The sequence below is a fragment of the Brienomyrus brachyistius genome, chromosome 15 (genome assembly GCF_023856365.1).
Source record: "Brienomyrus brachyistius isolate T26 chromosome 15, BBRACH_0.4, whole genome shotgun sequence".
Lineage (NCBI taxonomy): Eukaryota > Metazoa > Chordata > Actinopteri > Osteoglossiformes > Mormyridae > Brienomyrus > Brienomyrus brachyistius.
Window position 1 is genome coordinate 17629000 of NC_064547.1, and position 16264 is coordinate 17645263.

General features: G+C 44.9%; 2 protein-coding genes across 4 annotated transcripts in view; one reads left to right on the plus strand and one right to left on the minus strand.

The window, feature by feature from the left end:
• Positions 1–9882, plus strand: part of dock7 (dedicator of cytokinesis 7) — a 44678-nt gene extending 34796 nt beyond the window's left edge. Inside the window, 14 exon segments of the mRNA XM_048975881.1 lie at positions 683–817; positions 1075–1227; positions 1369–1527; positions 1804–1904; positions 2143–2335; positions 2516–2659; positions 2734–2865; positions 6400–6534; positions 6624–6713; positions 6956–7192; positions 8053–8196; positions 8581–8687; positions 8795–8962; positions 9401–9882. Of these exon segments, the coding sequence (XP_048831838.1) occupies positions 683–817; positions 1075–1227; positions 1369–1527; positions 1804–1904; positions 2143–2335; positions 2516–2659; positions 2734–2865; positions 6400–6534; positions 6624–6713; positions 6956–7192; positions 8053–8196; positions 8581–8687; positions 8795–8962; positions 9401–9443 (1941 nt within the window). The 3' untranslated portion in view covers positions 9444–9882.
• A 162-nt stretch (positions 9883–10044) lies between these two features.
• On the minus strand, positions 10045–15436 carry usp1 (ubiquitin specific peptidase 1). 3 transcript variants are annotated; one of them, XM_048975884.1, is made up of 9 exons: positions 15269–15436; positions 14290–14491; positions 14067–14190; positions 13857–13952; positions 13566–13735; positions 12794–13467; positions 12521–12685; positions 12193–12394; positions 10045–12102 (listed from the first exon to the last, which is right to left on the minus strand). In XM_048975884.1, the coding sequence occupies exons 2-9, from the start codon at positions 14454–14456 to the stop codon at positions 11385–11387; spliced, it is 2316 nt and encodes a 771-aa protein (XP_048831841.1). In that variant the 5' UTR covers positions 14457–14491; positions 15269–15436; the 3' UTR covers positions 10045–11384. The 3 variants fall into 3 exon arrangements, with proteins under 3 accessions (XP_048831841.1, XP_048831840.1, XP_048831839.1); XM_048975883.1 differs by lacking the exon at positions 15269–15436 and adding an exon at positions 15055–15223 and having other exon boundaries at positions 13566–13732; XM_048975882.1 differs by lacking the exon at positions 15269–15436 and adding an exon at positions 15055–15223.
• Positions 15437–16264: the final 828 nt, after the last annotated feature.

Genomic DNA, 16264 nt, shown 5'->3' on the forward strand with positions numbered 1-16264 from the left:
AGGAAGCCACAGAAATTGTGATTTCTCCCAGGACCTACGGAAAATAATTATCACTTAACCTCGACAAAACGTTGCAATAACTAACAGTCACCCTGTTTGTGTGTTTGCCTGTTCGCATCCAGCTACAAGTGGTTGAGAACTTACTTTGTCAAATATTTGTCAAGTGCAGCCTGGTTATGATGGGTTTACGCTCCGACAAACCCGTCATAAGGCGAAAACATCGTAAGGCAAAAATGCATTTTAATACAGTACACCTAACTTAACAAACATCATAGCCTAGCCTAGTCTACCATAAACACGCATAGAATTTACATTCGCCTGCAGCTGGGCAAATTCATTAACACAAGGCCTGTTTTATAATACAGTGTCGAATATCTCATGAAATTTCTTAAATACTGTACTGAAAGTGATAAACAGAATGGAATTTGAATACCCATCGTAAAGTTGAAATATCGTAACAGGGACCATCGTTACCCAGTATTACCACACTGATAAACTGCTTGAGCTTAAATCTGAGGCAACCACACAAATTCTGCAGCATAACAGCGTAATAGTCAGAGATACTGCAGGATTGTGCATTTTAGAATGTAAACAGTCTGGCCAGGATTGTGCTGGATGCCTGTAGTCTGCCATTTTAACAGCATCTGTTGTGCATCCGCTTGCCTCCTGTACTTCCCTGTAGACTGTGTCAGTCACCGAGTCGAAGGAGAGCATTCTGGGAGGGGTCCTGAAGGTCCTCCTGCACAGTATGGCATGCAACCAGAGCGCCGTCTACCTGCAGCACTGCTTCGCCACACAGAGGGCCCTCGTCTCCAAGGTGACCACAGTCTCCCTCTTTAACTTTGTCTTCTTTCTTGACTTTGTTCGGGAATTGAATGGGGTCAGGTTGCATTGCCTGTGTGCCAAGGATTTCTTGAAGGCCAGGTTGGAGGTGATGATGTTAGATCTGGTTGAGGTTCATGTAGCGCATCATTGACATCATGAGAATTTGACCTGTGGGATGCTGACCTGTGGCTGAGGTGCTGATTTGGCCCATTGCTTCTGTCTTTGTCCGTCTGCCGGCGTCCCTGGCAGTTCCCAGAGCTGCTGTTTGAGGAGGAGACTGAGCAGTGTGCTGATCTCTGCCTGCGGCTCCTGAGGAACTGCAGCAGCAGCATCGGCACTATCCGCGCTCACGCCAGTGCCTCCCTCTACCTGCTCATGAGGCAGAACTTTGAGATCGGAAATGTGAGTCCAGGTCCATCGCAGTAAAAGATGACTCTGTCCCGACCTTGAGGGTCAGGGTGTTGAACAATGGAGTAGTCCTCATTATTGGTATTACCTCAGCACCTTTCAGTATATCTCCCCTCGTCAATCATTCCTTTGTAGAACTTCGCAAGGGTGAAGATGCAGGTGACCATGTCCCTGTCTTCACTGGTGGGAACCTCCCAAAATTTCAATGAAGAATTTCTTCGGCGTTCCCTGAAGACCATTCTTACCTATGCAGAAGAAGATCTGGAACTGAGGGAGACCACATTTCCTGATCAGGTTTGACTGTTTTGTCTCATTCTCTTCTTTTTCCCTGGCATGTACAAATGGATTGTTCTGTTCAATAATTCTTAGACAGTTCCAAAGAGGAATTAGCTGCAGGGCAAGGACAGTCAATAATGTCTTGCATGTGAGCCATAAATAGAATTATTGAATTATGTCCTGCAGCAGCAAGTTGGCAGAGCTTTGTAAACAGCTCTTGAATCTTGAGAAATCAATTAAATGACACATTAGGAAATCCAGTTACATTTATGGTTCTGTATGCTGCATTTTCAGGTCCAAGATCTTGTGTTCAACCTCCATATGATCCTCTCTGACACAGTGAAGATGAAGGAACACCAAGAAGACCCAGAAATGCTCATTGACCTCATGTACAGGTAGCGGTGCTTTCTGGTGGAGGGAAGGGGGTACAAATTAGGCAGACCACATGAGTAAGGTGGACCCCTTTGTGTGAGAAGTTTTGATGAAAATACAACTTCATGCTTTTGAACTGGAAAATGCAGTCTTTAAATGGGACAGCACTGGCTCCTTGAAAGTCGCTGTGGTACTTGATTTCTACCAAAGGTAGCAGAAGAAGAGGGCTTGTAGAATATCAGAGCATCTCGTTCCCTCTAGGATTGCCAAGGGTTACCAGACATCCCCGGACCTGCGCCTGACATGGTTACAGAACATGGCAGGGAAGCACTCTGAGAGGAACAACCACGCGGAGGCTGCCCAGTGCCTGGTCCACAGTGCCGCCCTGGTGGCCGAATACCTCAGCATGCTCGAGGACCGAAAGTACCTTCCGGTTGGCTGTGTCACCTTCCAGGTGAGAGGGACACTGAACAGCACTACTGCAGAATGCCTGTGGTGTTTTGCTAGGTGATCTTTGGGGGAATTATGGGGAATTAACCCTCTCTTTAATAAAATTTTATCTGACCTAGCTCAGCAACTATGAATTCAAATAAAATATTCCGTCGTATATTAATGAATGGCCGCTATATCTCAGAATATCTCATCAAACGTGCTGGAAGAGTCAGCCGTCTCCGATGACGTGGTGTCGCCCGACGAGGAGGGCATCTGCTCAGGGAAGTACTTCACCGAAATCGGACTTGTGGGTCTGCTGGAGCAGGCAGCGGCCTCCTTCTCCATGGTGAGAGTCTGGCAGGCTGCTCGAGGGTCTGGGGTCCCTGGATGTATTATCGTGACACATGGTTCCCCCTGCAGGCTGGAATGTATGAGGCAGTCAACGAGGTGTACAAGGTCCTCATCCCGATCCATGAGGCCAACCGGGATGCCAAGAAACTAGCCACCATACATGGTAAACTGCAGGAAGCCTTTGGCAAAATCGTGCATCAGGTAAATATTTTGGTGCCATTTTAAATGCATTTACAAGAACCGCTGAAGGCCCATAGTGTGCTCGTGGAATGGTTTCCCCTGAAGCATTTCAACCTCCCCTTAACAACCACAGGTTTTCTTGCAGAAAGGTTGCATCATGCAAAGTAAGATGGCATCAGGGTGCTGGTGCACATGCAGACACGTTGGCTTGCAACAGCAGAGCTCAGCTAAAGCCCGACACTCCTTAAATGTCACCGCATGTCTCAGCCTCTTCTGAGACACATTTATCTGCAGTATTTTGCGATTTTTACTTCTCTGACTTATAAAAACATGGTTTGTGTTTCTGCTTATACCTTCACCGCAAGATGAAAAAAAATGAAAATTGCGACGTTCCGTCGTGTGTATAATTAGTGCTTTAGTGTAGAACTAGTAAATGAAGATAAATTGGGTGTGAATTTGAATGCTTCTTTTTGCATTACGCTCCTTTTAAGACACACACATACAGGTGAGAGTGAAGCTTGGGGTGCGAGTGCAGGCCCGGCCGTTTATCACACACCTCTGGAGTGTCTTCTCCGTACACATGCACACTTAAAGAACGCAGTTCTCTTCACTTTTCCGTGCTGTAATGGGAAATGTGTTTATTTGTCCTGTATTTTTTTTTTCGTTTGTTTTGTCACACAGAGTACAGGCTGGGAGGTAGGTCTCCTTACGTTCCCGGCCGCCCGCCTGCCCATGTGTGCTAGCTGCGGGTGCCCTGTCACTCTCCGCCGTGAACACGGCCCCATTAACCTCCGACTTCCACCGTCCATCCGACGGGGCTGTTGGCACGAATGAACAACAGTTTTTTCCCTCTGAAACGCGAAGCGGCCCCAGAGAGCGAGGCAGTGCATGGGATCCGGAGTGTTCCACACTAACAGAGAGCCTTTCGTGAATGCCCTCCCCCTCCCCTGTCCCATCATCGCTGCCGTCTGACACTTCCTGTCGCCGCGCATTTCATCTTCTCAAGCACAGGGTTCGATTTAAGTGCCTGAAGTACCTTTCCAGTCAGTCTCCTGTCTCCCGTGCTTCCGAACACGCGAGTGGAGAGGAAAAATCCTGTGAATGTCAGCAGTGTTTGAAGAAAAAAAAACAAACTAATAAACTAATTGGAATTTGACATTTGAGCTTTGGGTGGAGGTTCAATTTTTTTATTTTTTTTTGTTTTCTTCAACTAAATCGACCCCTGGTTTGTCATCTGTGTCGTGAGTTAATGTGTGGTTTACTGCATGAAATGTGCCGATCACCCCCACCTTCCAAAGCACCAGTCACTCAGCATCGCCGTGCCCTGAGTGTGTTCTTGAGGTGTAGCTTGGTTGAGGGGATCTCACTCCAGTCTTTGCTCTTCACTCTCCGCCTGAACCATCCTCTCGTCACACCTTCTCTGCATGGTTTAGACCTTCAGTTTTGTGTCTGTCTCTTTCATTTTGTTTCCTATGATAATTTTATTTCTTTTTTTCACCATAGGTGCTGATCTTTGTGAAGTTTAATTTGTGTTCTTTTGGATGTTCCTGGACCTGATTAAAATGCTCTGTTTTCTCCCTTTGTTCCCCCTGGTTGCTGACCCCCTCCTTCCCACTTTAATTATTGTGTGTTGTGGTAAGTTCCTAGTTCTCGGGTTTTTTTTCCTCTCTTTCTTACTTAATGGGGAACTGAATGCAGAGGGACAGAAGCCAAACCAGTATGACTCCCAAATGAACTTAAAAAAACCCTAAGAGAGGTCGGATTCCTTGCCCCCCTCCCCTGTCGTGGATTAGTAGACACATGCCTGTGATTTCTTAGGGACCCTGGTTGGACTGCTTTGGCTTTGCCCGGCCCCGCGATACTCCTTGGTTGTCCTGACTTGGCAAGCCTATTTCCTGCCACTCCTGCTCTCTCTGTGGACCTCCGTGCCGGGCTGCCTCCCATTGGCTTGCATGGGCTTATCTCTTCACTCTCAGACAAATGGGTACCCATTTATGCCTTTGCTTGTCACTGGGGCTGTACCTTCAAGGGTTTTCCAACTGTACCCTTAGCTGTAGGTATTTGTGCCTTTTAAGGTGCAGGAATTGACTCTGAGGTACATTTCTGTACCATTAATGGTACATTAATGCTGTTTGTACCTTCGGAATGAGTCAGAGTCCATTTCTGTACCTTAAAATCTACTGTTACAAGGGTACAGCCCCGAAGACAAGCAAAGGTACTAATTCTTACCCTTTTATCTGAGAGTGTTAAGGCTTTAACATCTCATTTTCTCCCTCCTTCAGTAGAGTAAATTGAGTTTTATTTCATGCCCTCCTTGCCCAAAGCGTTGTGGTGGTGTGTCTTAAAAGGAGGCCTTTGTACCCGTCCCTAACCCTCTCTTCTCTCTGTTACTCTCGTACTGACTGCTCTTTCGACACCATCAATAGTTACCAACTTGTCTTCTCTCTGGTTAATCGTAGCCCCCGTAGATTCCACTTACTAACCAGCTAAGTTTCCTACTGCGGGCAGGAGTGATTATAGGGTTTTTTTTTTTAAGGAGGGGGGTATAAGAGGGGAAATAATCTGTACAGAGGGGCCAGACAGTCATTTGTTTTGAATCAGTAAGCGATAGGAAGAGAGGGCACTCTGGGGGCCAATCAGCTTTAAGCTTGGACCATTGCTTTTATGGCCCCGCCCCTGTTTACACAGTTTTACTGCAGGAACTAGGTTAAATTATGCAGCTTGTAGCCAAATAAAATTTCATTTCATTTTCTTGGCTTGGAGCACCTGCCTTTTTCGAGGGGCACATACTCAAAGGTTAGAAAAGGGGCACTCGGTACCTTTAGAGCTCATGTGGAACTTTGTAGTAAATAATTTGGGCAAAACGCCCCCGCTCCTCCCCCACCCCTGCACATACCTGGCCGGGAGTTTTTTTTGTGTCATGAAACCTCAAAGGTAAACGGTTGCTGATCACTTTGTTTAATGAAGCTTGCTCTTAGCATGGTTGTGTAACCAGGAGACAGGCGAATGAAAGGTCTGACTTTGACCGCGTTCTGCTCCGGCCCTTTGCTTATGTAGCACTTGGCAGGGTTCACGCCCTGCAGGGGCCCCTTTTGCCAGCCAGTGCCCAGTCCCTGTAGCATGCGGTCAGGCGTGACATGGTTCTGTTAGGGTTTGAATCATCCTGCATCAGCTTTGTTGGCGTCCGGGTCCCGCAGAGTTTTACTGGGCTGTCAGACACAAAGGGCCACAGCAGAATATCATTTCAGGTGGTTTCCTCTGTCAGGTTATGCAATGTCCCAGTATCTATGTGACAGGCTCTGCTAAATGTATAAACTGTCCTTTGCACTGGACAGCTGTCTGACATTTATCAGTGAACATTTTCACATTTGCTGTTCACATTTAGTCCTGTTTATACATGACCTTTTGCTTTGTGATGTCAGCCTTTTTTTCTTTCCTCGAATGCCATTTCTGTCTTTTAGTATTTTTTATTTCATCTTTAAATCCTTAGTTGCTTTTTGTAAAATTTTAATATAACATTAGCGTTCATTTCCCCCCCCCCCCCCATTTTTTAAGGATGGAAAGCGTATGTTTGGCACATACTTCCGAGTCGGATTTTATGGATCCAAATTTGGAGATTTGGATGAGCAAGAATTCGTGTACAAGGAGCCGGCGATCACGAAGCTGGCGGAGATTTCACACAGGCTGGAGGTAAACGATCGCAGAGCCATTAGTTGGGGTTTCCTGGGGCTTCACGGCTGCTTGTAGCCGAAACTGAAATAGACTCGCTTTCTTCTCAGGCATTTTATGGGGAAAGGTTCGGGGAAGATCAGGTAGAGGTGATCAAAGACTCCAACCCTGTGGACAAGTGCAAGCTGGACCCAAATAAGGTAAAGGAGCAGGTCAGGAAATGAGACCATTTAAAACAGTAAATAATTACCTAGGTAGGTCTGTGTCCTTTTTCTAAGATTAATTTCAGTTATCGGTTTTCATTCTAGAGATGTTTCCTCTTGCCGTCTCGACGTAAACAATTGCTGCATCCAAAGACAATGCGCTTGTATTCTTCAAGTACAGAGTAAGAGAGTCGGTGTTCGATCAGCCGTATCAAATAGCTTTTGCATTTGTGGTCCAGGCCTTTATACAGATCACCTATGTCGAGCCTTACTTCGACACGTACGAAATGAAGGACCGCATCACGTACTTCGACAAGAACTACAACCTGAGGCGTTTCGTGTACTGCACCCCATTCACGCTGGACGGCCGGGCGCACGGCGATTTGCACGAGCAGTTCAAGCGCAAGACCATCCTCACCACCTCGCACGCCTTCCCCTACATCAAGACCCGCATCAACATCATCCACAAGGAGGAGGTGAGGCTCTCTGCTGTTCCTGGCTCTCCTGCATAGATGTCAGTAACCAACGTAACGTGTTCCCCAACCATTGAAATTGTGTACAACACAGAACATAGCAAGAACCTAGATAGTGTTGTATTTAGTTGGAATGCTTACGGTCCTTTTATTGCTGAAAATGAGTCGGTGTCAATATCTTAAATCGACACCTTTTTCATGAAATTACTTAAATTCTTAAATGCTTAAATTCATTATAGCGAATGTTTTCCCTCAGTATCACTACATAATTATGGGAGTAGCGCAAATTATCACAAACAAAAAAGATTTTTTTGTTTGCAAATTGTGCAAAGTTCGATGGCATACAACAATGTCACTGGTACTATGCATGAGCGCCTGATGAGAAAACACACAGGTGCTGTTCTGGATGATGGACGGCGAGAATGAAGCAAACTGGCAATATCCTTTGCCCTTATGGCTGTTAGATATGCTCATTATTAAAGCCATAAAGTTGTCTGCCTGCTACCTTAGAATTTCCATTGAATAATAGGCTAAAATCTGGGCTTATTCTACATTGATTAATGGTGTGTGTGTGTTTGTGCACGTTGGGCTGATTGGCACCAGTGTCATCGTGTTTAAAATAATCGACCAAACCAAAAGCGTTAAAATAGTTGATAGATTATCTATTAATCGATTAATTTAATTGATGTTATTAAAGTCGTTGGTGGCAGCCATACTTTTATCTGTAAAAGAACTGTAAAAATGTCATCAGTACAGGGATGAATCTTTTAGTCAGACCGGTCTGTGTAGCTTCTGCTGGTCTGACAGTCACGCACGCCGTCAGGCATTTTGATTGCATCTAATCCTTGATCCGCTCCACACAGATCATCTCCATGCCAATTGAAGTGGCCATTGAAGACATGCAGAAGAAAACGCAGGAGCTGGCTTTTGCCACCCACCAGGACCCCGCCGATGCCAAGATGCTTCAGATGGTGCTGCAGGGTTCTGTCGGTACGACTGTCAACCAGGTGAGCAGCAGGACAAGGTGCCTAATCTCCACACACCCTTTGATGGCCAGACCTTCCAGGCTGGTTATGTATCAGCATATAGGATGGCTTTTTATATATATATATATAGGCGATTTCCCAGCCCCAATCCTAATATTAACCTATACAAACTGGTCCTGGTTCTGCAAATGCTTAGCGCAAAACTAGCGAGCACTCAACCAATCCAAGAAGCCAAACCGTAGTTGCTTAATTTAAAATTTATTGACACATCCAATCAGATTTGTGCGATAGGCATTGACTGGCGTAAATTGCAGACTGCACTGTGAGCTGATCATTCAGAAAAATTCTGGAATTGGGTCCTTCAAGAGCTTGAGTCTGGTTTGTATTTTATTTTATTTTTTACAGGGACCCCTTGAAGTTGCTCAGGTCTTCCTCTCTGAAATTCCTAGTGACCCCAAGCTCTATAGACACCATAATAAACTACGACTGTGTTTCAAGGACTTCACAAAAAGGTAAGAGAAAGAGGGGGTTGCTAAGAAAAGGAATAGTGAATAAGTAATAGATTAAAATCAAAGTGTGCATGGCAGAGATGGCTTAACCCCAAGCACCACCTTCTCAGGTGTGAAGACGCCTTGCGCAAAAACAAGAGCTTGATTGGTCCTGACCAGAAGGAGTACCAGCGTGAGCTGGAGAGAAACTACCACCGGCTAAAGGAGGCCCTCCAACCCCTTATCAACAGAAAGATCCCCCAACTCTACAAGCCCATCCTGCAGGTCAACTCCCACAGGTGTGGTGATAGGCCTCCTTCCCATTACAGCACACTGCAGCTGCGCTGACTCGCGTTAAGTCACTGCTGAATTTCTTATGGTTCAAATGGAGTCGGAATTAAACGGTATTAGCGACAGACTGTTAACAGCATGTGACTCTGCCACATCAGTTAGGGGGACAGTTATTGTTTTAATTATTCTGGAAAACTGTAGAATATACTTTGCCTTCCTCTTTTATGTGCCATATTTTTTATTGCATTATCTCACTTGAATTAATCTGCAGCTTCAAAAAGCAGCTGTTTCAAAAATGCTATTAATTATGGTTGTTTTACGTAACACGCAGCAAAAGGACTACTTGATAAGGTAGTTTCCATCATTCTGTCCATACAAATATCTCACGGGACCTTACACCTTTAATGCCACTCTTATAATGCTTTTTTTAACGACCCTCTTTGCAGAGATTCCTTCAGTAGAATGAGTCTTCGCAAGTTGGACATTTGAAGATTAAGAAGAAACAAGGTCTTATTTATTCATGTGTAAATATCAGTCTTCGGTAAGCAGTGTTCATGTCAGTAAGAGACGAGCTGAAGTGATATGAGTTTGGTACGTCATTCCAGTTTCTTATTAGTTTACAGGTCTGTTACACGATCACGCTAAAGTCGATCTTACTGCAAAGTACGTCCAATATGGATTCCAAATTTTGTGCACTTTTTTTTTTTTTTTTTACTCTTCCAATGCATTTTTCCTAGACATTGAACAAGCTGAAACTTTATTTAATTTGAAGACAAGCAAAAAATGTACCACTATTTATCAAAAAGTATTGCTTTATCTTTTTAAGTTTTGCCTTTGTTAGGGAAAAATGTTTCAAACGTGTCCTCCAAAAATAGTTTTATGTAGGTTTTTGTTTAAATATTTTAATAAATAAATATTTTAATGTCTACTGCTGCTTCATCAATGAGGCTTTCGCAAAGAGTGATTGATAAGAATTCCACACCATAGCAACGGTGATGCCCTGAGTCTGGTGTTTGTGGTTCTTGTCTATGCATGAACCCAAAACAAGTCAGCACTCTTATGTATATTGACCAAATGAGGACCACTGGAATTGAGCTTCGGGTTAGTTTTTATTAACTGTGCCCTGCTTCCTGAGACAAAGGAAAATGTTTAATAAGATCCAGTATGCTACATTATAATATACATTGGGTCACATGGGTAGCCCACAGAGCTCCAGGACTGGAGATAAACCACCAAAGAGTTAAAATGGAGAGATGTCAGTGATCAGCCAGCCCTCCGCATGATCATCCTGAAGACAGAGGATGAGCTAATTTGAGTGTGAGCAAAGGTATAAATCTCACATGGATGATTCATGCGTGCTGCTTGTTTCAATGGCAGTTGGCATTAGACAGACTTCAGCCAATAAAGTCAAACTTGCTTTCAATTCCCTGTTCATAAAATTCCGGTTCCAGGAAGAACGGCATCAGTCTATACTTCACTTTCTACAGTAATGGGACTATAATGAATAAGCCCAACCATGTTTGCATAGAATAAAAACATGTTGACAGCCATTGTACAAAGTACATTACAGAAGACTATCTTATTTGCTTTTAATCTTACATTGGCACATTTATGTGGCTATAAAAATATAAATCAGCTTTAATACTCAGTGATTCTGCTACTGAGCGACACCTACTTAACAGCTGGTATAAACATGTTGTATATTTCTGAATGTCAGTTTGATTCCAACTCCAGTCCTACAGATGTTACCACAGCCGTCAGCCTAGACTGAGCTGTAGGTTTGACAAAATCACTTGTAGGAAGCTTCAGGTGACAAACCACATAACTAGCTACCTTGAACTGAGCAGTTTATCCAAATTATGAACTGTGGTACAGTCTAAATATGGTAGTACCAGAAGCACGTGTTCATCATGCAGCTCCTGAAACAGATGAGTGCTGTCAAATCCCACCACTGCCCCCGGTGGTAGGACTTAAGTCTACGCTTCTAAAAATACACCATAACTAAACATTATTTCATTAACGAAAGCTATGCTCTATTCGGCATTCCACAAAAATGGAATGGCTTTTTTAAAAAAACTTCTCTCAGCATTTGGATCCTCAGTCTAAGGCAGAATGGGGGCAGTGACTATATACAATGCATCGCATTGGAAGAAATACCTCATTATACCACTGGAAATGCATGCAATCTTACTATAAAGCAAAGATCATATAGAACGCATAGAACCATTGGTACCAAACAGTGATACCCAAGAACTTCAAATGCATTCTTACAGTAGAAATTAACAAGTAGATTAATAAAAGGCACTATAAGTGCCAAGGTGCTGTGAGGAACAAAAACACAAATTTAATTGCCACAACAATGGTCCTGAAAGACAGATTTGTGACAAATGCAGTCACACGTGTTATAGACATAAGGAGCCACAGACACATTCACTCCTGGACTTTTTTGTAGAATAGAAGATAAGGGGTGGACGTTGTGCAGGTCTCTGGAGAACAGCCATTCAGGAAGTCCTTCTCCTCAAAAAGCCTGACCTCTGAGTCATCAAACAGCATCCACTTGCCCTCATAGCCCATTAGGTTATGCTGGGCAAGGTCTTTGCTGGTCTCCATGGACACAACATCTGCTTCAGAGGTATCTCTGCTCTCATCCTCACACTTCACCCCTGCTTGGTGTCCCTGGGCACTTCTGGGCTCCCCTTTCGTACACTCTCCCATGACGCTACCTGCCTTGTCTGGGTTAGCCTGCTTGCTCCCCAGCTCGAAGCTGGAGACACTCTTTTGTCCTCCCAGCAGTCCTACACCATCGGTGGGCTTCTTGGCACCAATTTTGCCGGTGGTGACGTTTGCCTTCCCACTGAGGCTGAAGGACACCTCACCGTCATCGTAGTTCCGCTCCCTGTAGGCTGGGGCCACCGCATTTGGGGAATCTGCCCTCGGACCTTCATCGAGCTCCACCTTCATGTCCTTCAAGTCCATCATCTTGACGTAAGTGGTATAGTGTCCGCTGCTGATGGTGACTCCGCTGTGCATGACCACCGCGAAAAGCTCGTACTCCTTGGACGGCTGCGTGCACCACTCCTCCAGGGACAGCCTGAGCGGGGTGTGGAGAGGAGTGTTCACCTTAGAGAGCCCGGCGTATGGGTCTATCCTGTGAAGCATAAAAATGACCAATCAGCATACTCCACATTTTGATGTACTTCCTTTTAAGGAAAGCTCAAAAGTGCCTCTAAAGACTTACTCTGAACTGTTGGCAGCAAAACACTTGAGATGAATGGTCACAACCTCTGGTGTTTTGTCGAACAGGAGGCTCCTCTCCGCTTCAGTATAGTGATGGCAGGTCTCACAGAAGTACTTGTCCTCACCCACTATCCTTTCCACTGACGCAAACTGAGACAGGGCCCACTTCAGGGTCTTTGACTCCTGCTTGGGATCTGGAGAGACTGAACATAAACCAAGAATTTAATACAGTTGATGGATCAACCCTTTTCCATCTAATGGATAATCTCACTTGGTTGTGGGTTTCAGAATCAAGGGGGGGGGGGGGGGGGGGGTTGGGGGGTGCTCACCCTCAGAGTCATCTTCGAGCCGGCAGGGCTCGTCTTCCTGCACAGGAACACTGATGTCCTGGAAGTCCTCCCTCCGCTCAGTGAAGCACTCGCACTCCAGGCAGCGAGTGCGCAGGACCAACTGGCCCTGAAACAAGTGCTCCATCAGGTCAAAGCAGCTGTTTTCTGTGAGGGGAGAGCAGCACCAACAGTGCATAAGCGTCGGACTCACTGTAGCCGTTACGACAATCCCTTTGCGATTATCTACACAAGCCGAGAAAGAAGCATATTAACCTTTGCTTTGAGATTTGATTTTCATGGACTGAAGCTTCTCATCTTCACCCCAGGCTCCCACGGCATCCTTGTCCTTTTCAGGCAAGGACGAGTCTCCCTTCTCCTGCTTGGTATTGGATCCTACATGCGAGCTGATCCTGCCCCTGAGGCGGAACTTGGAAAATATGCTGGTCTGTTTGCCTGAGGGCTTCAGCCAGCTCAGCCTGGGCCGCTTCTGTCTCCTTGTGGTCACCTTCGAAGACTCCAGATCACCGGCTCCCTCGATCCCATCCTGGGTATGTTCTATGCTGATGTCACCCGATGTCCTCCTTTTGGACCGGGTGAAATGTAATGGCTCCTCTGTCTCACTCTTCACCTGGATGGACTTTGACTTCTTCCTGGCGTTCCCTGCCTCTGTGTCACTCTTCCTCTTCCTGGGGATCTGGTTCTCTGCGTTCCCTTCTTGCCCACAATTCACCCATGCCTCACCGGCATTTAAAGTCTCCTCTGTTGTGGCATGCCTCTCCTCTTCCATCTTACTCCCAGGACAATCTGCTTCCAAGTCCTGAGGCTGGCTTGTCATTTCATGCTCCTTTTGAATGGATTCACAAGCCTCCTGGATGTAACCTAGTATGCACCGCAGCACCTCCTGTGCATCATGCTGCAAATATCCCTCATACATGGGGTTCAGCTGCCTGCAGCCAAGCACGATGAATTTCGTGGTTAAAACATCCTTCAACATTAGTGAAAAGTAAAGGTCTCTCTATATCTCCAACAGTCGGAAAGCACTCACCTGAGTGTGTTGAGCAGTCTCCGGGGTGGGATGGCCAGCTCACCATCACTGTACTTCTTTGGGTTGAGGAGAAAGCTAGATTGGAGCTGCTCCATCGAAATGATGAGGCTGTGAAAGCTGCCGAGCAGTTCAATGTTCATTGGTATAGCCTCCTCAGCACCTTCCTGCTGCTTTTTGTGGGGGGGGGAGAGAAAGGGCAAACTCCATTACGCCAATGTATACCTCAAGTATGAGTATACCTCAAGAGTAAACTGCACTCGCACACACAGAATATTACTCGAAGTGGAAAACCTCATTATCAGCATCTTGTTTTGGCTTCTCTTTTTTCTTTGATAAGTTGTACAGCACCTTGATGGCATCCTTAAACCCAGGGCAATAGTAAAGCACCTGTGGGTGAGGAGGAGGGGGGGGGGGTTCAATTTCAATGCACTGGATCCTCCACAGATTTACAGTAACACAGTCCATTAACACTGCATTAAGTTAGAGAATTACTCAATTTACCTGCAGGATGCTGTTCAGATAGCAGGTGTTCCCCAGATTATTCAGACCAACAAAAGGAACCAGGTTCTCTCTGTTCTCACAAGTAAGAGGAGCAGGTGTTGGCCCAGGTACGACCTGGTCACAGCTTAAAAAAAAAAAAAAAAACAATAAATATTTCCAACCACCAATGCGTTAATATTTGCGCTCCACACATCAACCTGAAGACCAGACTGCGGTCTCGAACCTGTCAGCCTCGTCCTGTTCCGGGGGCTTCTGCTCCTCCGTCCGTGACTCGGAAAAGTCCAAAGTGCGCTTGGTGTCCTTCTTCTGGAAGAACTTGAGAGAGAGTCTGTTCTTCTTGACGGGACTCCCGACCGCGGCCGGGCCGCCCTCGCCGTGCAGGCCAGTCATCTTACGCTCGTGCTCGGCGACGGATCCCAACAGCGCTACCGTCGAAACAAAAGCGAAACCAAAATAAGTGACACTAACATCAAACAAACCGACTAATCGGTATTCCTGGCTTACATCGGACTGTATGAGACGTTACGACGCAATACCACTTAAATACAAGCGCTCAAGCACGCCCACTCGGACCGACTAACTAACGTGGAGATTTTGGAAAACAATTACAACTCAGAAAGTTGTTTTTTTTTCCTTTCCAAAAACGCATTCTTATAATGCTTGGCTCAACAATCAGTGAAGCAGATCACGTCTATCAGTAAAATAACGAACTGCATGCTTATAATTCCTTACATGCTTTTAAAACACGTATATTTGTTGTATATTATCATGAATAGTTTACACTTCGGACTAACAAGTCAACTACACTTCGCGGAAAAAATAACATATTCTAAATTATAACCTATTTAACTGACGCAGTATTTACATCGAAAAATAACAGGACTCGTTGGTTCCATACGAGCTGTCCTTTCATCTGAGCATCAAAAGCCTCAACTCCCCACATATCAGGAACATTAAAATAATAATAATAACAATAAAGCGCTTCTACCGAGTAAGTAGACATTTTCATGTAATCTTTTAAAAACTGCTTTTAAAAAAGAATAAGCCGCTTTCTGGCTGACAGTTTTCACGATCTTCTGTTCTGTGCCGGCAGCTGCAGAGCGCGCGGCCTCGCCGAGCCGCCAAAGTAACATGGTACTACGTCAGTCAGTCTTGTACAAGTAGAAAAAGTAGAGAAAATGTCTCCCGAACGCGACACTTACCACTGCGGAGTGTTACATACTGACAACTGCAGCTACGCCGGGGGGGCTCTCCGGTTTGTTTGGAAAATTTTATAATAAAATATTTTGGCAAAACTGCGCAGCGAAGAATTCGCGCTTTTTCCGACGCAAGACCCCGCAGTCTCCTGCCCACCAGCGCCCGTGTTCGCCTGTAAAACGATTCTCAAAACAAGCAACTCAGAACAGCTTTATCCACACATATACAAGAAAAATATTATGAATGTCCACCACCTCCGATTATGATAATGTTTTTCGGCTCTATAATGCGATTCACTTAACAATCAGGCAAATGCCGGGGAGAGCCCGCGGAGAATCACGTGATCCCTTGTACGGCACAGCGCGTGCTGGAGGACGCCATGGAGAGCTAGTAGTAAACAGTGGGTTTTGTGCCCTCTGCGCATGCTAGTAGTTTACTAACTAATCGCACCTATTATAGAACATAATACTATATATATAGTATATGTAATTATATTTATTTTTTGAAAAGTAAACCAAAATCTTACAAAATCAATTAAAGAAAAAATACCAACTACAAAGAATAAAATACCAGAATTATTAATTCTGTGGTGCTTCAAGATAGAATTGCTACTGCTGTATTTAAAAACATAGTTTTTTTCCTCTATAGTGTTAGTGTCAGAGTCTTGTCCCTGCAATCGATTACCAGGAGATGGCAGTATTGTGAGCTAAGTGATTTTTCGGTCCTTGTAGAGAGACAAGGTCATTTATTTTTTAAACATAAAAGCAATTAATCTAATTAGCCTATTGCGTGGCCCAACTGAAAATTCCAGTTTTTAGTTGGCATTCCAAATAAAATGTACAGGGATGGGATTTTTGTTTTTCACGTTTATATATATTTTGGCCTTTGGAGAGCCAGGACTTTGTTTAAAGCTTTTGGCATGAATCTTTTTTCAAGTCCTCTTTGTTTCAAATTAACACTGCTTCTTATGTGTATATTCATCTATTGTGGCTTTTAGGTTT